We start from the raw sequence: 27,909 nt of genomic DNA on the forward strand, positions 1-27,909 counted from the left end.
CCGGGAAGGCGCGCGTCCAGCCCCGGCCCTGCCCTCCGTCCGCCCCCCAGGCCTCCACTCCATGAGATATTTCAAAACCATCGTGTCCCGGCCCGGCCGCGGGGAGCCCCGCTTCCTCACCGTCGGCTACGTGGACGACACGCAGTTCGTGCGTTACGACAGCGACGCGCCGAGTGGGAGGATGGAGCCGCGGGCGCCGTGGATGCAGCAGCCGTGGGTGGAGCAGGTGTACCCGGGGTATTGGGACTGGCAGACGCAGATCAGCAAGGGGAACGCACAGATTTACCGAGTGAGCCTGGAGAACCTGCGCGGCTACTACAACCAGAGCGAGGACGGTGAGCCGCGCGCAGGGCCCCTCACGACCCCCCTCCCCACGGACGGGCCGGGGTCGCCCCGAGGGTCCGGGTCTGAGCGTCACCCCGAGGCGGCGGAACCCGCCAAGACCCCCACCCCCACCCCCGGGAGGAGCCCGCGGGGACTGTGACCCGATTTCACTTTCAGTTTTAGATTCAGGCCCCGCGGGGCGGGCGGGGCGGGCTGACTTCGGGGCGGGTCAGGGTCTCACACCCTCCAGAAGATGTCTGGCTGTGAGGTGGGACCGGACTGGCGCCTCCTCCGCGGGTACAATCAATGGGCCTATGATGGCACCGACTACATCGCCCTGAATGAGGACCTGACCTCCTGGACCGCGGCCGACATGACAGCTCAGATCACAAAGCGCAAGTGGGAGGACGCAGGTGCCGCAGAGCTAAGAAGGAGCTACATGGAGGGGGATTGTGTGGACTATCTGCGCATGTACCTGGACAAGGGGAAGGAGATCCTGCTGCGCACAGGTACCAGGGGCCCTGGGGCCGCCCCCTCTCCCGGGGGCTGGGGCTCCTACAAGAAGACAGGACAGGGGATCAGGGTCAGACACCCCTCCTTGGGGTCAGGGAGGGGGAGGGCCCTGAATGTCCAGGTTGGGTTTAGAGGGACTGGCCCTCCTCTCAGGGACAGTGAGGAAGTGGGCTCCCCTGGGGAGCAGGGAGACTCCCCTGAAATAACCAATCAGATGTTCCCAAGGGGACCTTCTCTCTCAGGCCTTGTGCACTCCCCCACACCCCTGTGTCTGAGGCCTGGCCCCAGCTTTTCTGAGTCACGTGGCCTCCTCCCAGATCAGGACACAAATCCCATTTCTCCCTAAGAGACCTGCCTCCTGCCCTGGACTGTGTCTCTCTGATTCTAGAACTTTCTAAAGACAAGGAAGTCCTTCCAGGAGCCTCTGTCCAGGCTGGTGTGTGTGCTGTGTGCTCCCTCCCCACCCAGGTGTCTGTCCACTCTCAGGATGGTCACATGGTGCTGCTGGAGTGTCCCATGGAGGATGCAAAGGTCCTGCATTTTCTCCCCTCCCCTCAGACCCTCCAAAGGCACACGTGAGCCACCACCCCGTCTCTGCCAGTGAGGTCACCCTGAGGTGCTGGGCGCTGGGCTTCTACCCTGCGGACATCAGCCTGACCTGGCAGCGTGACGGGGAGGACCAGACCCAGGACATGGAGATGGTGGAGACCAGGCCTGCAGGGGATGGCACCTTCCAGAAGTGGGTGGCCGTGGGGGTGCCCCCTGGAGAGGAGCACAGATACACGTGCCATGTGCAGCATGAGGGGCTGCCCGAGCCCCTGACCCTGAAATGGGGTGAGGAGGGCCGTGGGCACACAGCCTCTTCTCAGGGCAGAGGGGCCCTGGGGGACTTCAGTGGGGTGGGGGCTGAGGCCTGGGGTCAGGGCCCTCACCCTCCCTTCCCTTCTCCTCCCAGAGCCGCCTCCTCACACCATCTTCATCATCCTGGGCATCGCTGGGGGCCTGGTCCTGCTGGGAGCTGTGGCTGGAGCTGTGATTTGGGCGAGGAGGCGCTCAGGTGGGCAGGGGTGGGGTCTGAGTGTCTGTCCCACTGGGGGTTCAAGCCCAGGTAGACGTGTGTGCGCCTCATTCACGGGAAGCTCCATCCCCACACATGTGATGGCCAGTGTGGGGCTCTGTGCTCACACTGACTCTGTAATAAGGCCGGAGGGAAATGAGGGGCCCACTTCTCACCTGATGCTGCTGGTTGTGGGGACCAGGTTCCCAGCAGCCCCAGGTCAGAGGGCAGGTCCCTGCTGAGCACAGACCTCCAGGAGGGTGGTGGGTCCAGTCCCCATACATGTGCTTCAATCATGTGTCCAATTCCTGCCCTGGGTCTGTACACATGCTTCGGGAAACTTCTCTGGGTCCACAATTAGGGCTTCCTCTAGGACCTCATGGCCCTGCTTCCTCCCTGGTCTCTCACGGGGTGTTTTCTTCCCGCAGGTGGAAAAGGAGGGAGCTATGCTCAGGCTGCCAGTGAGTATGGGGGGTGACCCCTGAGTCCCTGTAGCAGTGCAGAGGGAGCTATAGGGGACCCCACCCCCATAGTTCCTCTTAGTCTCCTACCCTGGGGCTCTGACCCCTTCCCTGGTTTGTCCCCTCCAGACAGTGACAGCGGCCCGGGCTCTGATGTGTCTCTCTCGGCTTCTAAAGGTGAGACCTGCCATGGGGAGGGGTGGAAAGTGGAAAGAGGGGGGACTGGGCGGTGGGGAGTCTGTGGGACACTGTGAGCATGAAGTGGGTTTGAGAATGTCACCAGTCACAGCCACTGCCCTGAACCTGCTCATGATGATTGTCCTTCACAGCGTGAGGCCGCTGCCTTGTGGGGACTGAGTGATGGAAGGTGTGTTCCCGCTCCCACTTCCTGACTCAGCACCCTCTGATGGAGGGCTGGCCCCACCCTGCCCCCCACACTTTCCTGTCAGATGAGGTGGCTGGGCCCTCCCCGTCCCCATCCCTGCCTTTCCTCCTTCGCGCTCTGAGCTGCCACTTCCTGCTCCGGATTGAAATGAGACTGTGGATTGACCTGTTTATTCTATGCTCACTGTGACTGCTCACTGCAATTAAAGGAGATCCTCTAATTACATGTCTTTTGAGAGGAAATAAACAGAAGCACCAAGAGTTTTGCAGATTCCTGTGTATTCTGTGCTCTTTGCAGGCGGGACGGAGGGGCGGTGAGGACTGAGCATGACTGGGATAGGGCCTGGTCAGTGCTCAGTGCATTGTGGGCTTTGATGTGGTCACTCCTTGGCAGGTCACCTCTCTGCTCCTCTGACCTTGTCCCTCAGGGGAACCCTGTCCAACCAGGACCTATGGTCACAGGGACTCCCCTCCCCCAGGCCTTGTCACGTGTCCTAAAGCAGCGCATCTCCAGGACCCTGGACAGTGAGCCTTCCTGAGGCAGGTCAGCCTGGGCTCAGGCCTCCTAATGCCCTTAGCCCTCCTCTCCTGGGTGTTTAAGTGTTTGCTTTGGTGGGTGTTTTGCCTGTTCCTGCTTTCATGTGTGAGTTCTGGCCTCACTCTCTGGGTGTCCCCGTCTGACAGCAGCAGGAGGCATGTGCTCCGTCAGTGTCCCACAGGCCCAGGTCCCTGCACACAGGCCTCTGTGGTTGGAGAGATGGGTGTTCAGGCTCTTCCTGCTCTGCCTCCTTCTGGGGCCTGAACGTTCCCACCCTCTGATCAGCTGGGTCTTTCTGGGGACCAGCCCCCACCATGACCCTCTCCTAGCCCCTGAGCCAAGAGCCATCTCACCAGCATCCCAAAGACACCTGTCACTCAGGAGGTGCCCGCAGTTTTAGGAGGTCAGGGCCAGGTGCCGGGGCAATGACTAGACTCGTTCTCTCATCCCATAGGTCTTGCCCACAGATCCATTAAGAGCAAAGTTTTCCCACTAGTTAAGGATGCTGTCACCTTACTAGAGTCCCACCCACTCATGGACAAGAGTCCAGTCCATGCTTCTGTTGAGGGTGTTTACATGCTCCACACGTTTATGAAAGCTGCCCAAAAATCTTAGAGGAGAAATTGAAATTCAGCCACAATGTGCTATTGCTGCCCACCTCCCCGCATGGCGGAAATGACAGAGTCACACAAAGTGAACTATACACAGGCATGTGGACTCCTGTCTCATATCCTCCTGGTGGGAAAGTGCGTTGTCTCACACCTGGTGGGAACTGCATTGTCCGAGCTCCCTGCACCCAGAGACAGAGCAGGATAGGGTGTCAAGAGGTCAGAGACTGAGAGTCCCCCACGGGAAGACAAGAGATCACACATGGCACGAGGGAGAGAGTGAAAGGCTCATAAGGACAGATGGACCAAATGGAGAGACGCCTGTTGGCAAACGTGTGGAGGAGAGAGAAGCCTTACCCATGGTGGTGAGAACGTGCTTGTCCTCCAGAAAGAGATGCTCAGCCCTGACGTACCTGAAACCACCCAACTTTACTGATGGCTCCCTGTCACAGGCTGGGCACTCCTGCTATGTCCCCCAATCTTCTCCCATGGTGTGCCACACATGTGCTGTCACAGAGGGAACGTTAGTCAAGATGCCAGCTGTCCCATTCCCCCTTTTGAAAGAAGAAATAAAAGGAGAGGGTTTATTGAGGTCACAGGGATCTCACAAATCTTGGAAATTCAGGGAAGTCCCTCTGCTCCATGGGACACCTGTACACGCATGAACAGAGACAGGGAAGATAAGGAAACCACCTCCTTTGGAGGTGTGAGGAAATGGCGTGAAGCAGTGGATGTAGAAACACAAAGAATGGAGCCTGAGAGTTTCTTCTCAGGGGGACGCTGAGGGGAGCCTATTGGCAGCTCTTCCTGGACAGGAGTGAAGGGAACACGGGTCTCCAACCCAATTAGTGAGTCCACAGAGCCCCTGGATAGAAGGGGACTTTCTCTGGATGCTTTGTGACCACTTATGCCTTCAAATAATGCTTTTCTTACTCTTGTGGACAGTGTAGGAGTTTCATAGAGAAAGAGGTTGACTCATCAAATCCCCAGTAAATACGGACAAGAAACCTGTGCAGCCAAGGGCAGGGCAGCCAAGGGTTCAGCGAGCCTGAGGGAGGGCCGGTGAAGGATGAAGAAAAGACAGACAAAGAGAATAAGCAGAGTCTAGGTAGACTGGAAACCTGAGGAGCCTCCAGAATCTGCCTGCGGAGCCTTTGGCAGGAGGGGCAGGAGAAGCTGTGAGAAGCTAGTGTGGTAGGTTCTGTGCCAACTTGGTGCCCATTGCATCATGGGTTTGACGTGGTCACTCCTTGGCTGAGTCTTGTTCGTTGGTCCTCTGACCTTGTCCCTCAGGGGAGCCCGGTCCCACCAGGACCTGTGGTCACAGGGCCTCCCAATCCTCAGGCCTTGTCTGTGTCCTAATGCAGCGCATCTCCAGGACCCTGGACAGCGCAGGCTTTGGGGGGCCCTGAAGTCAGCCTGGGCTTGACCTGGGTCCTGCCCTCAGCTCCCTCCCTACCCCGCTGTAGGGGTTTGTTGTGTTTTTGATTTTGTGGATTTTATGCCAGTTATTCCGTGTGTGTGAACGATGGTCTCATTCTCCTGTGACCCCGTCCGACACAGGCACCTGTTCCCGTCAGTGTCCCGCAGGCCCAGGGCCCTGCACACAGGAGCCCGCGGGGAGGAGAGATGGACTTCAGGCTCCTGCTGCCCTGCCTCCTTCTCGGGCCTCATGTTCTGCACCTGAACTTCCGGGGGAACCCGGTTCTGGAAGCAGCACAGAGGAGGGCCCCCCATTCCTCCTCTGAGATCAGGTCCCGCTGGGACTGTGCTCTGCCCGCTGCTCTCTCTCCAGCCTCCGGTGGCCCCAGGATGTGGGGAGGGGAGGCTGCTCCAGGTTTAGAGGAGCAGCGCTGTGGGCAGTGCAGGCACAGTGACAGCCCAGGGGGCACCCTGAGCTGCAGCCGCCCCAGAACAGCTGAGCTGGGACCACAGCCAGGAGGTCACTGTGTCCAGCACAGAGCGGGGCTCCCCCTGCAGGGGCCGTGGCTGGTTGAGTGACAGATGTGAGCGCGGGGTTGCCTCTGGGGCCTCACTGAGGGGAATGGGAGGCCCGGCGGTCCGTGGGCAGGTGTGTGGGCACAGGGTGTGTAAGAGCCCGGGAACAGGGAGGGGGGGGGGGAGAGGGAAGGGTTCTGGGGACACCACGGGAAGGGACCCAGGTGTGGCTGCAGGACAGGGCAGGTGGCTGCTTGATGGGGTGTCAGTGTGAGGCTCGCTGGGAGGTGACCTTGAGGAGAGGATGGAAGGTCATGACCCATGAGGCCCTCTGCAGGGAGGTCCGCCAGGGGGGAACATTCAGTGCACATGCCCTGGGGCGGTAGGGACTGGTCGCTGGGAGGAGCCAGGAGGCGGGTGTGGGAGGAGCAGAGAGATGGAGCTGAGATAAGCCTGGGGGCCTTGTGGGCTGAGGGGCTGGAAGGGCGGGTTTTGCCGAGGGAGGCGTGTTCTGAGGACAGTTTGGAGCAAGAGAGGGACTTGGGGTGACGCCCCCTTGAAGGGGTGGTTGTGGCTGCTGTGCTGAGGGCAGACCTGGGGGGAGGGAGGCAGCGGGGGTCGGAGGGCCTGTGGGGTGCAAGGAAAGATCCCTCTGCGGGGTGAGGTGGGGGAATAGTGGGCCGGGTGGGGTTCTGGAACCTTCTGAGGAGGACTGGACAGCACCCCTCATGGGTCCATCCCGGTCTGGGAGAGAGCGGGCACCGTCACCAGGAATGTCATTGGGTGGAAGGAGGAGGAGAGTGTTGCTCCCAGCGGAGATGGGGAGATCAGGGAGCAGCATATATGGGAGGGGAGGAGGGGTGCATCACAGAGGTTGGGTGTAAGAGATGTTGGGGGGAGCTGTCTGCTGGGAAGAAGGGGAACGGGGACTGGGAGGTGGACCTGAGCTGGAGGAAGGAGGGGTGTCACTGGAGAAACAGCCTTGGGCGTCGACGCACAGAAAGGCCATCTCAGGCCTTAAACACCGACGCGCCTCCCGGGGAGCGAGGCTGCAGGAGACAACGGGGAGGGGCCTCCAAGACCCCATGCTGAGCGCCCCCATCCCACCACCCCAGCGGCCCCTCTGCATACATGTCCCCGCGTCGGGAGGCGCGTAAACCCGAAGGCCTCGCTTTCGGGGCGCAGGAGGCCCTGGTCACTCGCCGAGACTCCGGGATCCGGGCGGGGGGGGGGAGGGGCATCGGGGTCCCCAGTGGGGCTGGTCTGGGTCACACGCTGAGCAGTAACCCGCGCAGGAAGCCCAGGGCCACGGGCACTCCCCTAAGGGACTGGCTGCAGGGAGACCCTGATCTGGGGCCCAGTTCCCTGAGGCGGGGCCTGGGCGGGGCTGGGGTGTGAGGGGCCACAAAGGGTGCTGGGCCTCAGCCAGAGGGGGACCTGCTGGGAACAGCTCCCCCAGGGACGGGCCTCACACCCACAGGGAAGGGCTTTGTGTGTTTCCCTCAGAAAGGAATGGGGGGTGGGGGCGTGTGGTCAGTGATGGGGTGAGGCTGGGAGTGGCCTGTCCTTGTCTCTGCCTCCAGGTGGCGTCATGGGGGGGACTCGGGGAGCGGGTCTGAGTCAGCGTGTCTCTGACCTGAGCACAGGAATTGCACAGCAGAGCTGCCTGTTGGGGACCATGGACCCGACTTCTCCTGCCTCACACACAGCCTTGCGCATGCCCTGGGCTCTGACAGGAGGGGGAGCCACAGGTCAGACTGCGGCCACACAGCCAGGGGGCACCGCCCAGCCCAGGCCGGGCACACAGAGACCCCTGTCTGCTGCAGGCAGAGGGCCACAGCCCACACCCCCCAGGGTGAAGGGAGGGGTGGAGTGCGGTGCCAGTAAGGCCAAGGGTGAGCCTGAGAGGCCGCGGTGAAGGACTGAGAAAAGACAGACAAGGGAATGAAAGCTGGGTCCCGGTGGGACGCTGCCCTCTCTCTTGGGGAGACAGCAACAGCGCCCACAAGCCGAGTCTTTATTTTACAGCCGATGCCACGGGGAAAGGAAGCGCATGGTCAGATGTTTACAAGGTTCTTGTGTGTTTCCATCCTCCTCAATTACGTGCACCTGAACTCTCTGAAGCCCACGTCACTCAGGCATCAGTGGTCACGTGTTCGGGCCACACAGTCACGCTCACAACCACAGCTGTTGGCTGTCACGGTGCTGGGAGGCTCTGCCCTCCAGGCTGGGACGTGCACGTGGCCAGGAGAGGACTGTGCCCTCTGTTAGTCTGAGGCTTGGACCTGTCCACACGCTGTGGCCGCTCTCAGAGGGGGGACTGCTGTGTCCGCTGCCCCTGGGGTCAGACACTGTTCCTGCCCCTCCCGCCCTGCCCAGCGCTATCCGCCAGCCCCATCCCCTCCGGGGCACCTAGTCTGAGTCAGAGCCTTGCCTAGGGTCGCCTGAGGGTGGAGCCTCAATTTGGGTCCAGATGCACGAATGTTGGGGGGACGTGGATTTCCCTCATGTATGGAGGGACGTGGTCCCTGCCTCTCACCGGACTCTTCACACGTGGGATTCTCCTGGTGTGGGAAAAACGAGCAGGTGCTGGGCTGAGGGTGGGTGAAGGGCCACTGTCAGTTCTGGGAGCAAAGAGCTGGGGCTGCAGCCTCTGAGTGTGGGGGGGGGGGGCGCGCAGAGGGAGGCGCTCAGGTTGGGATGGGGAAGGTGTGACGATGAGTGACAGGCAGGAGGGCATCTCTCACTGAGTCTGTGCGATGGGAGGGTGTCCCTCCACTCACCCAGGTCTCTGCTTCTCTGCCTCCATCTGTGTTCCTCCCATTCAGCTCCCTTCCCGCGGGAGACCTGCAGGATCATCGCCCCCAGGGCAGAGCTCTGTCCCACAGGTCCCCCTCCTCCCTCCCCCAGAGCTTGGGTGATAACTTTAAAAGTCTGACATAAAATAAGGTCCTTTCACACACACACACACACACACACACACACACACACACACACAGAGAGGCAGAACTCTAATCTGTGGCACAATAATGTCCAATGGCTTTGCCTCCGCGGGTCGCCTCTGCCTGGGCAGGGAAGAGGGCGCTGGGACAGGGATGGCTCCTGGGCTCCTGGTTTGTGCCAGGCGAGAAAGGGGAGGGACTGGGGGGTGAGGACCCCATCTCCCTTCCTGGCTCCCGCCCTCTGGGGCGAGCCCCAATAATGGGGTTGGGGGAAGGGGCGGGCTCTGCGCCTAGGACCCAGCGCCTCTGCCAACTCCGCAGCGCCACCCCGCGCCCGGGGATTGCGGGGCAGCCCGGCGTCTGTCTGCCTTGGCGGGCGGTGGGCGAGGATGCAGACATCAGAAAAAAATGGCATCTGCCCAGGGGCCTGGCAGTGATGGGGCGGGAGACGCTTTCCTTCTATGTCGCTGCGGAGACCGCTACTGCTGGAGGCTGCCGCCCCCGGGAGCGCCTGGATCTTTTGGCCTCAGCAGCGAGCGAGTGAACCAGGGTTGGCCAGCCTTCCAGCAGGCGTCCAGCTGGTGTGGGGCCGCCTCCCAGGAGCGGGGAGGGCGGGGCGGAATCGCTCCCCAGAGCCCAGTGGATGCCACACAAAACCCGAATGGTGGAGGTCACTGCACGGGTTCCAGCTTCTTGGGCAGAGCAGGGATGTGACAGCCCCGCCGCATGAGAAGATCCGCTGGCCCCGCAAGACCCAGGCGGACGCTTCCCCCGCAAGACCCAGGCGGACGCTTCCCGGTCCAGCAAAGCCGGCGCCGCGAGGTTTTCACTTTCCAACGCGGGTTTTGAGTCTGAACGCACAGCGCCTTCGTGTAGGAGAGGGTGAGCTTTCTCTTGCAGTTACTGGAAATCTATTTACAGAGAAGTCACGCTCGTTCCACGTGTCGCCCGGACGTCCGTTTTCATGGAGATTCGATTTCCCTGATTCTATTCTTACGTTTCTCATTTTAAAAATATAAAGTTCTGCAAGGGACTAGCTATGCTCTTTGGCCTTTAAAAGTCGCGCAATGCCCGAAATTTGTTTGGCTCGGTGGATAGAGCATTGGCCTATGGCCACGCAGACCGACCAACGTGTCCCAGATTAGATTCTGCTCAAGGGCATGTACATTGGTTGCGGGCACACCCCCAGTAGGTGGTGTGCAAGAGGCAGCTTATTGAGGATTCTCTCATAGATGTTTCTAACTCTCTATCCCTCTCCCTTCCTCTCTGTAAAAAATCAATGAACTATATTTTAAAAAATAAAAGTCGCTCAGTGTGTGCTTTAGTAATAAGCCAAGGTCTATGGACTACCAATGTGTTCAGTTCTCCTAAATGTTGTGGATTTTGAGGAGCTGTGCTTTTGGGGACATGCTGAAAGGTAACTGAAGACTGCAAAGACAGATCTCCATGGTCATGGCTGAAGGAGAGAGTGAAGCGAGGTGGGGTGGGCTGTGCAGTAGAGATTCAACGCCTAGAGAGACAGCGCTGGAGAACATGAGGCTGATCATGGTGAGAAAAACTGAGCTTCTTCGTTCAGTGAAAGGGACACCTTCTCTCCCATCAGAGGGGCTTCCAGATGCTGGCTCTTTGGATGGGTTGAATGAGCTTCCTGCTCCTCTGCTTATGCTTTCTAAGATGTGCCCCTTTTAAGATGGAAGAGAGAAAAGCGAGTCTATTTGGAAGAGTGTCCAGGAGCTTGGAGTTAGAATTCCTGGACCACTGGGACACGGACCAAGCAGATTTACCCCAGAAAAGAGGTTCTTCGGACGGGGAGTGAAGATGCACAGATGCATGCTTTATTTGCAGACTCTTTTGCTGATTTGGGTCCTTTGGATAACAGTGCATGAGTGAGGGTCTTTCACCCACAGTATTTGGAAAGTTTCTTAAGAACTCAACACTGCCTACTGCAGATGGATGGGCCGCTCCCCTGTGTTACTGGCATGCATTGGAATAAGGGCTGCAGCCTGACATCACTGCTCCTCCTCCGTGAACCTCCACGTAAATTATTTCCTTCCTATTGGCGGGAACTCCAAGTGGCCTAATGGCTTAGAGAATGCTCCTCAAACACTACAACATTTAGGAGGATTTAGCACATTGGTAGCCCATAGACCTTGGCTTATTACTAAAGCATATGCTGAGCGACTTTTAAAAGCTGAAGAGCTCAGCTGGTCCCTTGCAGAACTGGTACCTGCATTCGTTCTACGCACACACTATCCTTGTCTTGCCTCATTCACATGTGGCTGTGGGATCAATCAGTCCAGAAATTCACTGTGATGGTGGCCACTCATTCAGACCTCCTTCTGGTAATGACTCCTACACAGGTGACATTACAAATGGCGATCACAGTGTGCAAGAGAATCAGGTCAGCTCAGCAGGAAATGTTTCAATAAGTTATGCCTTCTTTGAGATCGAAGCCCATATAGAAAAGATGAGGCAATTACAGGAATGTCGAGATGAAGAAGAGGCAAGTCAGGAAGAGAAGGCCTCAGGTTTTAAAACAGAAAAAAAAAGAGAGCATGTTTGTCTTCTCTTCAGATGCTGAAGTTACACCAGCAAGAGATATATCCCATCACTTTGAGGATACTAGTTATAGCTATAAGGGTTTCTCTAGACATCGGTTCATCTATCTATCCATTCATTCATCCATCCATTCACTCATCCATTCTTCACTAATCTATACACCCATATCTCACTAATATGTAGTGAGGCCTCAGTACAGGCTTCCTGTGGGCCTGCTGCTTGTGTTGTGAACACAGACAGAACACCCTCTCTCTAACCGGCCGGTGTGCTCAGGGGTGAGGGTGGCCCATGCACCAGGAGGCCCAGGTTTGATTCCCTATTAATTCACATGCCCTGGTGTCTGACTTGATCCTCAGTAGGGGGCCTGTATGAGGCAACTGATCCATGTTTCTATCTCCCTCTCCCTCTTCCACCCTCCCCTCTACCTTCCCTCCCTCCCTCCCTCCCTCTCTAAACATCTTTAAAGCAAAGAAACAAATGAAAACCCTGATCTCCTGGTGCGCACAGTGGGACAGTTCCTGAGTTGCAGACTCCTACCCAGGGCAAGGCATCCAATGGGTGTCTCTCACACATGGGTGCTTCCCTCCTCTCCCTCTCCTCCTCCCTCCCGTGTGCACTCTCTAGAAGAGAGAAAAATCACTGGAAAAATATCCTCCATGAGAATTAACCTCCCATTGTCTCTGTCTGTCTCCATATATAAAAGTTCATGTTTGCCAAAACCGGTTTGGCTCAGTGGATAGAGTGTAGGCCTACAGACTGAAAGGTCCAGGGTTTGATTCTGGTCAAGGGCATGTAAATTGGTTGCATGCACATCCCTGGTGGGGGGTGTGCAGGAGTCAGCTGGTCGATGTATCTCTCTCATCGATGTTTCCAACTCTCTATCCCTCTCCCTTCCTCTGTGTGAAAAATCAATAAAATACATTTTAAAAAATAAAAGTTTGTGTGTGTGCGTGTGCAGGTGTGTATGCATGCATGCCTGGGTGTGTGTGTGAGTGTGTGTGTACCATCTCATGTAAGTGTCACTTCGGTGCATGTGGGGTGTGCTCACACCTTTAGCTCCAATAAACACAGGAGAGAGCAGGGCGGGCTGCGGCCACACCGCTCCCTCCTCCAGTCCCTCCTCCTGCTGGGGCACCACCAGCCCCAATGACAGGCCACTGCAGACGCCTGGGGCCAGGGCGGGGTTGTCTCCTGATCGCTTTCCAGCACAGGAGCCAGGAAGGGGCTGTGGAACCTGGAGCCACTGCCTTGACCTCAGCCTCGCCGGACTCGACCCCACCATGACTGACCAGGGCCCCCACACAAGCCTCAGCGCTGCCAGGGTCCGCCCTGGCCTGGATGGGCTGGGACAAAAGGCAGGAGCCTCAGAGCTGGCATCAGGGCACTCACTGGGAGTGAGGGATGCATCTGCCCAACCTCAGTCTACAGCGTGGCCCTGAGGCAGCCACTCCAGCTACTCACTGGGCACCCGTCTGGGGGGCCGTCTGCCCCAGGGATCCCGACCCCTGTGTGGGTCCCCAACCTGATCCAGACTAATCCTCCCGCCATGTCTGCCCCCTCCTCCCCCCAGATCTGGTTCCCCCAGCGCTGACCTCCGCCCAAGGACCAAGGGCCACCCGACAGGCCTTGGCCCAAGAGCCCAGGTAGGACTGCGGGCCGCTTCCCAGCCGCGGGGGAAAGGACTGGAGGGTCCCAGGAGGGATGGTCGGGCAGCCAGGGACCCGCAAAGGCGGCTGCGCTTCTCCCAGCAGCGCTGTGGGGCTTATTCCTGGGCGGGTCCCTCCACCGCCCCCTTCGGGAAGGCTTTCTGGGTCGCCCTGCGCCCCGCGACGCCTCCTTGCCTCCTGGGGGCCAGGTCCCCAGAGACAGGGTCCTGGCAGCTGCGTGCGCGGGGCCGTCTCCATGGACGCGTAGGGGTCTGGCCTGCGCAGGGCGATCGCGAGCCCCAAGGGCATGGTCAGGGGACTGAGAGTAAGAACCCCTCCACGGGGCGTGGGGTGTCCGCACACAGGCGCCCCCTCAGCAGGTCGCCCCGCGCCTGCGCACTGCCCAAGCCCCAGCCTCCCAGCTGGAGGCCTGGCGGAGGGGGCGCAGCTGGAGACACCCCTGCCTCCGCCCTCCCCGCTGCCCCGTCCCCGTGGGCACCCGCCCCGGCCCTTCATCAGGACCGCCAGCTCCGGCTCCTGGGGAGCACCCCTCTTTCTGAGGGAGAGGGCGCTGCACCCCGCTGAGCACAGTTTCCAATGAGAAAGCAGACGCCCTGCCCAACGCCCCTGAGGACAGAGGGCGAGGCCCAGGGCCTCCCGCACAGCCCGGGACGCGGGGGATCGCCCGAAAGGGGCGCCGATGGGGCCAGGCCCCGGATGCTCACGCTCAGGAGGGAGGCATGTCCATGGGGACACACACCCCTTAGAGAGGAAACCAGCACACAACCCCCACTTTACAGCCTGGGGGCGGGGCCCGCTCGGGGGCCAAAGGGGCGACAGCGCCACCCCCTGTGCTACAATCAGGTCAGCAGGTGTAAGGGCTACCCCACCGGGAACCGTCCTCAGAGCCAGGCCTTCGAGGGGGACGCCGGGCTGGGCCGCGGGCGCCAGGGATGGAACCCGCGCCGCTCTGCGTTGAGGACGCGGCGGGGAAGCCGAGGGAGCTGCGGTGCCCGTCCAGGCCCAGCCTAGAGTCCAGTCCTGCGGGGGCGGGGGGGGGACGGTCCTGGGGGCGGACGCACCCAAACAGGAGCGAGCTGTGCGCCAGGAGCCGGGTGTCCGCCCTGGGCCGCCCCGGCCGCTGGAGAGGAGGCTCCGGAGCGCCGGCCCCGCCAGCCTCCCTGGAGCTCAAGGCCAAGGTCACCTGCAGCTGAGCTGCGAGTGGCCGCGGGGCTGCGCGCCGAGCGGGCCTGGCCACAGGGAGGCCGGGCCCCTGAGGCCCCTGCGGACCCAGGAGCACAGCGCCTGGGCCAGGACTCGGGGGACGGGGGGACCGGCGCTCCGCGCAGCAGGAGGGTCAGGACCGAGTCCAGGGCCCAGGCCTGCGCTCAGGTCTCAGCAGGGCACAGAGTCTGGGGCGGAAACTCCCTGGTGGGGACTCCCCAGCGCCCTGGTTTCACTTCTCTCCCAACCTGTGCCAGCGCCTTCTTCCTGGAAACTCGTGACGCGGAACAACTCTCACTCTCATTGGCTCAGCGGCTTCTAGAGCAGCCAATCAGCGTCCGCGAGGCTCCCGCTTATAAGTCCTCAGCAGAAGCGCCCGGACTCAGACGCGCCCAAACTGCCAGGATGCGGGTGCAGAGGCCCCCCACCCTCCTCCTGCTGCTCTCGGGGGCGCTGGTCCTGACCCCCAGCGGGGCCGGTGAGTGCGGGGTCCGAGGGGGCGGCTGTGCGGGGAGGAGCGCGGGGACCCGGCGGGGGCGCGGGCCCGGGAAGGCGCGTGTCCAGCCCCGGCCCTGCCCTCCGTCCGCCCCCCAGGCCCCCAATCCATGAGGTTTTTCCACACCATCGTGTCCCGGCCCGGCCGCGGGGAGCCCCGGTACCTCGCCGTCGGCTACGTGGACGACACGCAGGTCGTGCGGTTCGACAGCGACACAGAGGATCCGAGGGAGGAACCGCGGGCACCGTGGATGCAGCAGCCGTGGGTGGAGCGGGAGAGGCCGGGTTATTGGGACTGGAACACGTGGGTCTACAAGGAGAACGCATAGGCTTTCCGAGGGAACCTGCAGACCCTGCGCGCCTACTACAACCAGAGCGAGGACGGTGAGCCGCGCGCCGGGCCCCTCACGACCCCCCTCCCCACGGACGGGCCGGGGTCGCCCCGAGGGTCCGGGTCCGAGCGTCACCCCGAGGCGGCGGGACCCGCCCGGCCCCCACCCCCAGGAGGAGCCCGCGGGGACTGTGACCCGATTTCACTTTCACCTCGGGTTGGGGTCAGGGTCTCACACATTACAGAGGATGACTGGCTATGAGGTGGGAGCTGACTGGCGCCTTCTCCGCCAGTAGGAGCAATGGGCCTTTGATGGCACCGACTACATCGCCCTGAAGGAGGACCTGACCTCCTGGACCGCGGCCGACATGGCGGCTCAGATCACAAAGCGCAAGTGGGAGGTGGCGGGTGCAGCAGAGCATGACAGGAGCTACCTGGAGGGCCTGTGTGTGGACTCACTGCGCATGTTCCTGGACAAAGGGAAGGAGACCCTGCAGCGCGCAGGTACCAGGGGCCCTGGGGCCGCCCCCTCTCCCCGGGGCTGGTGCTCCTACAAGGAGACAGGACAGGGCGTCAGTGTCAGACACCCCTCTTTGGGGTCAGGGAGGGCGTCCCCCAGGATGTTCAGGTCATGTTCCAGAGGGACTGGCCCTCCTCTCAGGGACAGGTAGGGATGCACGCTCTCCTGGGGTGCAGGGAGACCCCCTGCAATAACCCATCAACGGTTCCAAAGGGCCCTGCAGGGGCTCTGGGGTCCAGAAGGGCTCCGGGACCTTCTCTCTCAGGCCTTGTGCGCTGCCCCACACCCCCTGTGTCTGAGGCCTCACCCCAGCTTTTCTGAGTCACGTGGCCTCCACCCAGGTCAGAACAACAAATCCCTACTCTCCCCTCAGAGACCTGCCTAGAACTTTCTAAAGACTTGGAGGTCCTTCCAGGTGCCTCTCTCCAGGCTGGTGTGTGTGCTGTGTGCTCCCTTCCCACCCAGGTGTCTGTCCACTCTCAGGATGCTCACATGGGCCCTGATGGAGTGTCCCATGGAGGATGCAAACTCCTGCATTTTCTCCCCTCCCCTCAGACCCTCCAAAGGCACACGTGAGCCACCACCCCGTCTCTGCCAGTGAGGTCACCCTGAGGTGCTGGGCGCTGGGCTTCTACCCTGCGGACATCAGCCTGACCTGGCAACACCAGCCAGGGCTGCAATGCGGGGTTTCATTGAGGATGGGGGGCTGGGAGAGGGGGGCTCAGACCACCTCAGGGCTGCGGGGGAAGGCGCGGTGCGCAGCCTGAGCCCCCCATCCGGTGGCCCCTTGGAGGCAGGATGTGGGCGGAGAGTCCGCCTGCAGGGCGGTTCCCGCTGTCCGGTCCAGAGGCCGCCGCCCGTCCTCACCGGAGCGCGCGGTGCTGGCTTTCCGAGGCGGCGGCCCGTGTGGTCCTCAGGCCCCGGAGTCCAGTCTCCGAGCCGCTACCCGCCTGGACCCGGCACCGCAAGGCTGGGATGGGAGAGGACACCCGCCTGCCGCCTCCGTTAGCTCCCGCGCCCATTCCCCCGGGCAGTTTCCGGCTGGAGCGTGCGCAGCGGGCGGGCGGGGCCTGAGTTCCAGGCGGGCCTGCTGGGAGGGGGGTCCAGCCCGGGGCTCTCCCCGTTTCCGCCGCCGCCCGGGCCAGGCCTCGGGGCACAGGGGGAAGGGCGCTCCGCGCAGGAGGAGGGTCAGGACCGAGTCCAGGGCCAGGCCTGCGCTCAGGTCTCAGCGGGGCACAGAGTCTGGGGGGAAAACTCCCTGGTGGGGACTCCCCAGCGCCCTGGTTTCACTTCTCCTCTCCCAGCCTGTTTCGGCGCCTTCCTCCTGGATACTCGTGACGCTAACCCGATTCTCACACCCATTGACTGAGCCGTTTCCACAGCAGCCAATCAGCCCTTTCCACAGTAGCTGCTCCCGGTTAGAAGTCCTCCGCGGAAGCGCCCGGACTCAGACGCCCCCCAAACGGCCAGGATGCGGGTGCAGAGACACCCCACCCTCCTCCTGCTGCTCTCGGGGGCGCTGGTCCTGACCCCCAGCGGGGCCGGTGAGTGCGGGGTCCGAGGGGGCGGCTGTGCGGGGAGGAGCGCGGGGACCCTGCGGGGCGCGGGCCAGGGAAGGCGCGTGTCCAGCCCTGGTCCTGCCCTCCGTCCGCCCCCCAGGCCCCCACTCCCTGAGATATTTCTACACCATCGTGTCCCGGCCCGGCCGCGGGGAGCCCCGCTTCCTCTCCGTCGGCTACGTGGACGACACACAGTTCGTGCGGTTCGACAGCGACGCGGCGAGTGGGAGGATGGAGCCGCGGGCGCCGTGGATGCAGCAGCCGTGGGTGGAGCAGGTGTACCCGGGGTACTGGGACCAGAACACGCAGAACAGCAAGGAAACCGCACAGACTTTCCGAGGGAACCTGCAGATCCTGCGCAGCTACTACAACCAGAGCGAGGACGGTGAGCACCGGGCCCCTCACGACCCCCCTCCCCACGGATGGGCCGGGGTCGCCACGAGGAGGCGGGACCCGCCCGACCCCCACCCCCGGGGAGGATCCCACGGGGACTGTGACACGATTTCACTTTCGGTTTTATTATATATATATTTTTAATTAAATTATTATCTGTATATATCTTACCATTGCTCCCCTCCTCCTATAAGTACCCTCCCTCCCCAGAGTTTTGTGTCCATTGGTTATACTTATATGCATGAATACAAGTCCATTGGTTGATCTGGCGAGACGGGGCCGGGCTCACCTCAGGGAGGGCTGACCTCGGGGCTTTGTCAGGGTCTCACACCTACCAGAGGATGTATGGCTGCGTTGTGGGACCAGATGGGAGACTCCTCTACGGGTACAGTCAATGGGCCTACGATGGCACCGATTACATCGCCCTGAACGAGGACCTGGCCTCCTGGACCGCGGCCGACATGGCGGCTCAGATCACAAAGCGCAAGTGGGCTGTGGCGGGTCTGGCAGAGCATTTGAGGAGCTACCTGAAGCAGGACTGTGTGAGGTGGCTGAGCCTTTACCTGGACAAAGGGAAGGAGACCCTGCAGCGCGCAGGTACAGGGGCCCTGGAACCGCCCCCTCTCCCCGGGGCTGGGGCTCCTACAAGGAGACAGGACAGAGGGTCAGTGTCAGACAACGCTCCGAGGGTCAGGAAGGGGGTCCCCCAGGATGGCTAGATCAGGTACCAAAGAGACCCCTCTCCTCTCAGGGACAGGTAGGGATGTGGGCTCTCCTGGGGTGCAGGAAGACCCCCTGCAATAGCCCATCAGCGGTTCCCATGGTCCCTGCAGGGGCTCTGGGGCCCAAGGGGGCCTTCTCTCTCAGGCCTTGTGGGCTGCCCCACACCCCCTGTGTCTGAGGCCTGACCCCAGCTTTTCTGAATCACGTGACCTCCACCCAGGTCAGGACCTTTTCTTTCCTCAGAGACCTTTCTCCTGCCCTGGCTCTGTGTCTCTGATTCTAGAACTTTCTAAAGACTAGGAGGTCCTTCCAGGTGCCTCTGTGCAGGCTGTGTGCTCCCTCGCCACCCAGGTGTCTGTCCTCTCTCAGGATAGTCACATGGGCATTGCTGGAATGTCCCATGGAGGATGCAAAGGTCCTGCATTTTCTCCCCTCAGACCCTCCAAAGGCACACGTGAGCCACCACCGGGTCTCTGATCATGAGGTCATCCTGAGGTGCTGGGCGCTGGGCTTCTACCCTGCGGACATCAGCCTGACCTGGCAGCGTGACGGGGAGGACCAGACCCAGGACATGGAGATGGTGGAGACCAGGCCTGCGGGGGACGGCACCTTCCAGAAGTGGGCGGCCGTGGGGGTGCCCCCTGGAGAGGAGCACAGATACACGTGCCATGTGCAGCACGAGGGGCTGCCCGAGCCCCTGACCGTGAGATGGGGTGAGGAGGGCCGTGGGCACACAGCCTCTTCTCAGGGCAGCGGGGCCCTGGGGGACCTCAGTGGGGTGGGGGCTGAGGCCTGGGGTCAGGGCCCTCACCCTCCCTTCCCTTCTCCTCCCAGAGCCGCCTCCTCAGACCTTCATCTTCATCATCCTGGGCATTGTTGGGGGCCTGGTCCTGCTGGGAGCTGTGGCTGGAGCTGTGATGTGGGGGAAGAGGCGCTCAGGTGGGCAGGGGTGGGGTCTGAGTGTCTGTCCCACTGGCGGTTCAAGCCCAGGTAGACGTGTGTCCGCCTCATTCCCGGGAAGCTCCATCCCCACACATGTGATGGCCAGTGTGGGGCTCTGTGCTCACTCTGACTCTGTAGTGAGGCCCTTGGGAGATGAGGGACCCACTTCTCACCTGATGATGCTGGTGGTAGGGACCCCGTTCCCAGCAGCCACAGCTCAGAGGGCAGGTCCCTGCTGAGCACAGACCTCCAGGAGGGTGGTGGGTCCAGTCCCCACACATGCCCTTCCCTCAGGTGTCCTGATCCTGCCCTGGGTCTGTACACACAGTTCTGGAAACTTCTCTGGGCCCAGGACTAGGGCTTCCTCTAGGACCTCCTGGCCCTGCCTCCTCCCTGGTCTCTCACGGGGTGTTTTCTTCCCGCAGGTGGAAAAGGAGGGAGCTATGCTCAGGCTGCCAGTGAGTATGGGGGGACCACTGAGACCCTGTGACAGTGCAGAGGGAGCCATAGGGGACCCCACCCCCATAGTTCCTCTTAGTCTCCTACCCTGGAGCTCTGACCCCATCTTGGTTTTTCCCCTCCAGACAGTTACAGCAGCCAGGGCTCTGATGTGTCTCTCTCGGCTTCTAAAGGTGAGACCTGCCGTGGGGCGGGGTGGGCAGGGTGGGCTGCACGATGGGGAGTCTGGGGACACTGTGAGCAGGAAGTGGGCTTTGAGAATGTCACCAGTCACAGCCACTGCCCTGAACCTGCTCATGATGATTGTCCTCCACAGCGTGAGGCCGCTGCCCTGTGGGGACTGAGTGATGGAAGGTGTGTTCCCGCTCCCACTTCCTGACTCAGGAACCTCTGAAGGGGGGCTGGTCCTACTCTGCCCCCCACTTTTCTGTCAGCAGAGGCGGGTGGGCCCTCACTTTGGCTGTATTTACTTCCTCATGCTCTGAGCTGCAAGCTGTTCCTTCTGCATTGAGATGAGGTTCTGGGGGTGACTGTACATTTCTTGCCATGAAGGGTTGGTGGGTAAATGAAAAGAGAACATCCCACATTTTGAGCGGAAATAAATTTAAACACCAAGAACCTTCCAGAGCTCATGTGTTGGCTGTGCTGAGCTGTCCCAGGTGTGGACAGGGGAGGTTCTGAAGACGGAGTGTGGTCCCCACCTGTGTCCAGGGGGTGCTCAGTGCATCTTGGGCTTTGACGTGGTCACTCCTCCGCGGGTCACCTCTCTGCTCCTCTGACCTTGTCCCTCAGGGGAACCCTGTCCCACCAGGACCTGTGGTCACAGGGACTCCCATCCCCCAGGCCTTGTCACGTGTCCTAAAGCAGCGCATCTCCAGGAGCCTGGACAGTGAGCCTTCCTGGGGCAGGGCAGCCTGGGCTCAGGCCTGGGTGGGGCCCAGACCCACCTCTGGGTGCTCGTGGTTTCTTTGCTCTTCTGGACACTCTGCCTGTTCCTGCTTCCATGTGTGAGTTCTGGCCTCACTCTCTGGGGGTCCCCGTCTGACAGCAGCAGGAGGCATGTTCCCCGTCAGTGTCCCGCCGGCCCAGGTCCCTGCACACAGGCCTCTGTGGTTGGAGAGATGGGTGTTCAGGCTCCTCCTGCTCTGCCTCCTTCTGGGGCCTGAACGTTCCAACCCTCTGATCAGCTGGGTCTTTCTGGAGACCAACCCCCACCCTGATGCTCTCCAGGCCCCTCAGCCCGGAGCCATCTCACCAGCTTCCCAAAGACACCTGTCACTCAGGAGGTGCCCAGGGTTTTAGGAGCCTGGGAACTGTGTGTGTGTGGGGGGGGGGGGGAGGGCAGGGGATGCTCCATCATATGAACCCATCACCGGAGGCACAGCTGACAGCGCTGATGGTCAGAGCGCCTTGGGGTCGGGTGCTGGTCCCGGGCCAGGGCCACTGGGCGCACACCCCTCCCCTAGCTGGCGCTCCAGGTGGCCAGTCTCCGAGTCATTTTTTGGTGGGTCCTTTCTCCCTTTCCTCTCCTCTTCCCTCCTGCGCTCTACCCAAGAGAGAAATCACTGGAAAACATCCTCCTGGGAGAATGAACCAGAACCTGCATAAACAGTGTGTGTGTGTGTGTGTGTGTGTGTGTGTGCGCCATCTCATGTGAGTGTCACTTGGGTGCATGTGGAGTGTGCTCACACCTTTAGCGCCAATAAACACAGGACAGAGCAGGGCGGGCTGAGGCCACACCGCTCCCTCCTCCCCCGGGGTCAGGACCAGCCCCAAGGACCAGCTGCCACAGATTTCGGTCCGGGCCCAGGGATGCTGCGTGAGCTCCTGAGGCCTGAGGCCCAGGAAGGGGCAGCGGAACCTGGGTCCCGCTCTGTGCCCTCAGCCCCGCCCACAATTCCAACACAGACCCCCACTCAGGCCTCAGCGCTGCCAGGGGCCGCCCTGGTGTTGGTGGGCTGGGCCGAGGAGCAGCAGAGGCAGCGCCGGCTTTGGGGGTCACCGGCTGCGGGGGGGTGGAGGGAGCACCAGCCCAACCTCACCGCCAGCGGGGCGGGTGCAGTACCAGCTCCACCCGCTTCTCCAGAAGCGCTCCTGCCTTGGCCCCGAGGCCGCCGCCCCGCTGGCCCCGCTGCTCGCTGGGCGCCTGGTCTGTGGGGCCGCCCGCCCCAGGGCACCCTACCCCTGTGCGGGGCCCACCCTGAGCCCGATTCCCCTCCCGTCCTGCCCCCCCCCTCACACCCGCCTCCCCCAGCGCTGACCTCCTCGCCCGGACCCGGACCCCGGATCCAAGACAGGAGATGGCCTTGAAGGCCATGACAGACTGCGGGCCTCGGCCCGGCTCGGGGGTCGGGCAGGCGGGTCCCAGAAGGGACAGTCAGGTGGCCGAGGACCCTCAAAGGCGGCTGCGCGTCCCCCTGCAACGCTGTGGGGCTGGGTCCTGGGCGGGCCCCTCCGCCGCCCCCTCCGGGAAGGCTTCCTGGGTCGCCCTGCACTCCGCAGCGCCTCCGGGTGTTCCGGGGGCCGGGTCCCCAGAGGCGGGTACGAGGAGCTGAGTGCGCGGGGCCGTCTCCACTGACACGCAGGGGACGGGCCCGCGCAGGGCAATTGCGAGCCCCAGAGGGGTGGGCGGGGGTCCCCACACAGGCGCCCGGCGCCTGCGCGCTGCAGGCGCCCCAGCCTCCCAGCCCAAAGCCTGTCAGAGGGGGCGCAGCTGGAGACACCCCTGCCTCCGCCCTCCCCTCTGCCCCGTCCCCGTGGGCACCCGCCCCGGCCCCTCAGCAGGGCCGCCAGCTCCGGCTCCTGGGGAGCACCCCTCTTTCTGAGGGAGAGGGGGCTGCACCCCGCTGAGCACAGTTTCCAGGGAGAAAAGCAGCCGCCCTGCCCAGCGCCCCTGAGGACAGAGGGCAACGCCAGGGCCTCCCGCACAGCCCGGGACGCGGGGGATCCCGCGAAAGGGGCGCCGATGGGGCCAGGCCCCGGATGCTCACGCTCAGGAGGGAGGCATGTCCATGGTGGGGACACACACCCCTTAGAGAGGAAACCAGCACACAACCCCCACTTTACAGCCCTGGGCGGGGCCGGAGAGAGGCCTGGGGGTGACCTGCGGTCTGCTGCCCCCTGGCGGCCTGTCCAAGGTGACGCAGCAGCCGCATCCCTCCCGCGGGGGCGTTCACACAGGAGACTCGCCACAGGGCGGCCACTCAGGTGCCGCTTTAAAGGCCCAGAAGCTCCGGGGTGGGGACTCCCCCTCAGCTAACGGGGCTCCCACACTCAGGCTGCCCAGCAGGCGAGGGGCTGCGGGAGGCAGAGGGCACAGGGGTCTGAGGCCCCACGTCCACGGGGTGTCAGGGCCTCGGGGCCCAGCTCCCCCTCCTCACCGCGCAGCCTCCCTGGGGCAGAAGGACACCAGGGGTGGGGACCGGGACCCCAAAGGGAAGAGGAGCCCCTGCGCCGCCCGCAGGCCAGAGCTGAGCCCCGCAGCAGCATCCACCCCCGGGGCCCCGCACCCCCTCCTGGGAGGGCCCCGCGGGTCGGGGAAGGAGGGAGCGGCCCCAGCACCAGGCCGGGCTCCTGGGCGGCAGGTCCAGCTCTGGGGCCGAAGGGGCGACAGCGCCACCCCCTGTGCTGCGCTCAGGTCAGCAGGTGTGAGGGCCGCCCCCTCCGGGGACCGGTCCTCAGGACCAGGCCTCTGGGGGGGACGCCGGGTAGGGCCACGGGCGCTTCGGATGGAACCCGGGCCGCGGGCTGTCCCCGGACAGAGCCTGACCGTGAGAGCTCCGCAGACCGGCCGCTCTGCGCTGGGGACGCGGCAGGGAAGGCGGAGGAGCTGCGGAGCCCGCACAGGGCCCGCCCGTAGAGCAGCCCTGCGGGGAAGGAAGGGGAGCGTCCTGGGGGGCGGATGCACCCAGATGGGAGGGAGCTGTGCACCGGAAGCCGGGTGCCCGACCTGGGCCGCCCCGGTCGCTGGAGAGGAGGCTCCAGAGCGCAGGCCCCGCCCGGCCTCCCTGGAGCTCAAGGCCAAGGTCACCTGCAGCTGAGCTGTGAGCGGCCCCTGGCCTGGGGGCCTAGCGGGCCCGGCCAGAGGGAGGCCCGGCCCCTGAGGCCCTGAGGCCCTGCGGACCCGCGGGCGGCGCCGGCGCTGGGGCGCGTGGGCCTCGGGCCGCGTGGGGGGCTGAGGGCAGCCGCGCGGGGAGGGGGGGGCGGCAGAGGAACCCGAGCCTCAGGCTGCCTGTGTGGCCTCCGGGCCTGAAGGTGACCGGGGACCCCTGTCGCCCGGCTGCAGCTCAGGCCCCAGGGGCCCGCCTGGGGCGGCGGCCCCTTCCCTCCGCGGAGAGCCCGCAGCCTGGACCTGTCTGGCCTGCGTCCTGCCTGCCTTGGCGGGCGGGTCCGGGACTTGGCCTCGCAGCCAATGCAGGGCCCTCCTCCCGGAGGGTGCGGGGAGGGGACACGGAGCAGAAGGGCCCTAATAAACCCGGGACACAGCCCGTCCCTCCCCCCCCCCCACGCCACCCCCCCCTCCCCGCGGTCTCAGCAGCAGCAGCAGAGATGCATGCGGAGCCGAGCAGCGCCCCCTGGAGGCCGGGCCTGGGCGGCAGGAGGCACCACTGCCCCAGGGCGCACAGGGACCAGTTGGCTGGTTGCTGACCTCAAACTGGGGCCGCCTGCGGGTCCCCCAGGCCCTGGCCCCGGGGCGTCCTTATTGGCATGGGAGCCCGTGGAGGACGCGGGCCCATCGCCCTGTCACGAGTGCCCGTGTCCCCGCCTCCCGCTCACCCCGTCCCTCCTCAGCCCCGCTGCCCTGAGGGTGGAGCAGGGAAGGCCCTGAGCCTGCCCCTCCCCTACCGACCTGCCTCAGGGAACTGGGAGCACAGTGGCTAGGGGTTAGGAGGGGGGAGCGAGCACTCCCTGAGTGTGTGTGTGTCTGTGTGTGTGTGTGTGTGTGTGTGTGTGTGTGTGTGTGTGTGACAGAGAGAGAGGGAGGGTCTGGAAGGTCCGGAAGGTCTCCAGCAGACGTAGGAAAGGCGGTTCCTCTGCGAGCGGGGTGCTTCCCCAGGAGCTTCCCGCCCTGGCCGCAGGCTGCCTCTGGTGCCCAGGTTCCAGAGAAGATGACAGAGGAGCTGGATCTCCCGGGACAGGACTCCGATGGGGATAGTGAGGAGGTGGTCCTAACCCCGGCAGAGCTCACTGAAAGGCTGGAGCAGGCTGGGATGAATGAAAAGTTTGCCCCTGGCCTTCTGGAAAGCAAGCCTGAAATGGTAGAATGTGTCATGGAACAGCGAGACCACATGGAAGGAAATCTCAGGAGAGCGAAGAAGGGGGACCTGGAGATTAGTATCCATGGAATGGAGATGGAGAGCATCCGCTATGTCCTTAGCAGCTACTTGCGGTGTCGGCTCATGAAGATAGAGAAGTTTTTCCCTCAAGTCCTTGAAAAGGAGAAAGCACGCCACCAGGAGGAGCCTTCCAGCCTTTCTCCAGAAGAGCTTGCCTTTGCCAAAGAGCACACGGCAAACACAGAGACCTATCTAAAGAATGTAGCCTAAAGCATATGCCTCCTAACTTACAGAAAGTGGACCTCTTAAGGTCAGTTCCCAAACCGGATCTAGATTCATATGCATTTCTGAGAGTGAAAGAAAGACAAGAAAACATCCTGGTAGAACCAGAAACAGATAACCAGAGGGACTGTGTGATTGATTTGGAGGAAGGCTCACAGCACTTGATCCGGTATAAAACCACTGCACCTCTGGTTGCTTCTGGAGCTGTACAGCTCATTCAAAACCAAAGAAAAATAAGAAAGAAGACATGGAACCTTAGAGGAAATATTTAGAAGCCACACACATCACTCTGTGCCTAAGGACAACAGGCTTCTCTCAGCAGTGCTGTGAGTCACTTGGGCATTGAGAAGGCAGGCGGGCAGGGTTCCTAACTTGCCAGGTACCCTAACTTCCTGACGGTTTGTCCAGAACCAGCAGGTGGGGCCATTGCTCTGCTCAATCTGCTGAGCAAGAACATGACTCACTTTGTGCACCTTTCCCTTTGTAGTTATGTTTTTTGTTTATAAATTTACTGTAAAAATATGAGGGGTTTTTTCTTTAATATATTTTTATTGATCTCAGAGAGAAAGGGAGAGGGAGATAGAAACATCAGTGATGAGAGAGAATCATCGATTGACTGCCTCCTGCACACCACAGACTGGGCATCAAGCCAGCAACCCGGGCATATGCCCTGACTGGGAACTGAACTAGGACCTGTAGAGGGCTTATAGGGTGACGCTCAACCACAGAGCCATGCCAGCCAGGCCCTTTGTGGTGTTTTTTGAACTAAGGAAAGTGAGGCAAAGGTAATTCATAAAGAGATATCGCTGCCTGTGGTTTGGGTACTGTAGTTAGTGCTGACCTGGTGGTGGCAGAATTCATTTAGCCTTCTTAGTGGAAAGAGTGTAAATAGATTAAAGAAAACAGCTGTGACCTTCTTCTCTGATGTGTCTAAGTTGTACAAACCTTTGGAACCTCTAACATTGGACATCAAAGCGATTTCTGTCTCGCTTAACTGAGAGTCACAACGAAGCCAATAAATCATTAAGTTTCAGTTTTGTGGCAGAAGGAGCCTGGGGACAGTTTTCGGCTTGCAGTCTAACGCAGTGTGCTCTCCCTGCTGCTGACCTACAGCCTTCCCGGAACCTCAGCAGCTTCGCCGAGCCAGCCTCCGGGCTGTCTGGTCAGCCTTGGCCATGGCTCTGATAGCAGAATGGCATTAACCTGTTAACTGAGCAGGACCTAAAAATACTTCAAATGTAAACAATATTGGGAACGGGTCGGACGTATGAATATGTCCTGGAAATGTATGTTGCGCCCTGAGAGGGACGGTATATATTTTTTGTATTCTTTATCATTGTTAGTAAAATTCATAATTTTTTAATTCGATGTTTCCATTTTTTTGTTGGTATTCTTTTCTATTTTTTTTGTAATTTTGTATTTTCCTTTGTGCTTTATATATAAATAAACGAAAAAATATATGTATCATTTATTTTAATTAAGTATAAATAAAAAAATAATAATATGAAATTATGTCCACCAGGCATGATGTACTGACATGTCCTAGTGAAAGAGTATGTGTCCATTACAGGTTGCGTCATTCAAAAGGGAACTCCCCGGTTAACGGGTTAATATCCTATATTGTGACCAGGTAGCAGATTGTCTTTTTTAAGCTTCATTTTACCAGGAGAAACAGATTAAATTTATACGAATGAAGACTATCACCCTGATGCCTGAGGAAGAGGTGTGAACAGTGAATGACTTGTCTTCCCTTGAAACATGATAAAAAGCAGTCTGCATCCTGGTCTATTCTTAAGCTTAATGAAAAGACAGGCGGTTGTTATGTACGTGATATAGGCTGTTAGAGTAATCAACGTAATATTGCTATGATTTCTAAGAGAAATTGCCTAGTTGAAGCAGGAAGGTTTCATTAATAAAAGCATTTAGCCCTGAGGGCAGCTCAAAAGTTGGAGCGTCATCCGGTATACCAAAAGACTGTATGTTTGCTTCCTGGTCAAGGAGCATATCTCACTAGTGTGTGGGCTCCATACATGATCCGGGTGCATATGGGAGGCCACCTATCAATGACTCTCTCTCCTTTCCTCTCTGAAAATCAATGAAAACATGTCCTCAAGTGCGGATTGCAAATAAAGCATTTTATATTTAAGAGAGAGAGAGAGCTATGCAGAGCACACACCACTGTCCCCTCTCCCAGCCCACTCAGACTGGGGTCAGGGGTGGCACAGACAGGAGCTGGTGACTGAGATGGGGTGGGTGGCAGGAGGGGGTGTGCGGCCTCCTGGGGGGTGCGGTGTGGGGGCTGGAGGGCCTGGGCTGAGGGCCAGCCTCGCCCTCAGGGCTGGCTGTTCACAGCTGTGCTCCCCCCTCATGGCCGCTCCAGCTTGCCCGTCAGGAGGGAGGGGGCGGGCGTCCGCTCAGGGGCTTCCCCGTGGGAACCAGCTCTTCGCAGGACACGGCGGGATGGGCGCACACTTCCCCGCGATGGCACTCACCCGCCTCCTTGGAGGTCGGAGGAGGGCCTGGCGGTGGACGTGGCAGCCTGGGGGCTGGTCGCGGGTGCAGAGCGGATGGCGGTGCCCAGCTGAGAGCCAGCGGGTCCCGCGCCAGGAGCAGGCCAGGGGGCGCCGGGACAGGACCTGTGCGGGCGACCGCGGGCCGGGGCGGGGCTGGGCTGTGCCCTGGGGGCACCCATGGGGCCTGTGCCCAGCTCTCCTGCTCCGCGGCCTCCTGTCAGC

The 27,909-nt window shown here is 61.3% G+C and overlaps 2 protein-coding genes and 1 pseudogene across 21 annotated transcripts in view; all 3 read left to right on the forward strand.

Moving 5' to 3' along the window:
* The window catches only part of LOC311633592 (patr class I histocompatibility antigen, A-108 alpha chain-like), a 45,438-nt gene that overhangs the window by 8,028 nt on the left and 9,501 nt on the right, over nt 1–27,909 (forward strand). For 2 of the 19 annotated variants that reach the window (XM_084906440.1, XM_084906446.1), the window contains exons 2-8: nt 51–335; nt 558–833; nt 1,396–1,671; nt 1,793–1,894; nt 2,323–2,355; nt 2,485–2,532; nt 2,685–3,000. In XM_084906440.1, the coding sequence (XP_084762566.1) occupies nt 51–335; nt 558–833; nt 1,396–1,671; nt 1,793–1,894; nt 2,323–2,355; nt 2,485–2,532; nt 2,685–2,689 (1,025 nt within the window). In that variant the 3' untranslated portion in view covers nt 2,690–3,000. Of the gene's footprint in view, nt 1–50; nt 336–557; nt 834–1,395; nt 1,672–1,792; nt 1,905–2,322; nt 2,360–2,484; nt 2,533–2,684; nt 3,001–3,218; nt 3,304–14,591; nt 14,673–14,900; nt 15,074–15,316; nt 15,525–16,095; nt 16,154–16,922; nt 17,085–17,199; nt 17,485–17,813; nt 18,090–18,652; nt 18,929–19,049; nt 19,155–19,582; nt 19,616–19,741; nt 19,790–19,932; nt 20,235–27,909 lie in introns of those variants that run through there. The other 17 variants (XM_084906426.1, XM_084906447.1, XM_084906442.1 and 14 more) reach the window with 16 other exon arrangements.
* Nucleotides 9,541–11,663, forward strand: LOC311633606 (sestrin-1-like; annotated as a pseudogene). The gene has a single exon. The product of its transcript is annotated as a sestrin-1-like (transcript).
* On the forward strand, nt 24,684–26,420 carry LOC311633639 (DNA replication complex GINS protein SLD5-like). Its single transcript, XM_084906603.1, is given in 2 exon segments — nt 24,684–25,154; nt 25,157–26,420. Coding segments are annotated over 2 exon segments (720 nt in total). The 5' UTR covers nt 24,684–24,724; the 3' UTR covers nt 25,447–26,420.

Source organism: Pipistrellus hanaki, assembly GCF_964339955.1.
Source record: "Pipistrellus hanaki genome assembly, chromosome: 15".
NCBI lineage: Eukaryota > Metazoa > Chordata > Mammalia > Chiroptera > Vespertilionidae > Pipistrellus > Pipistrellus hanaki.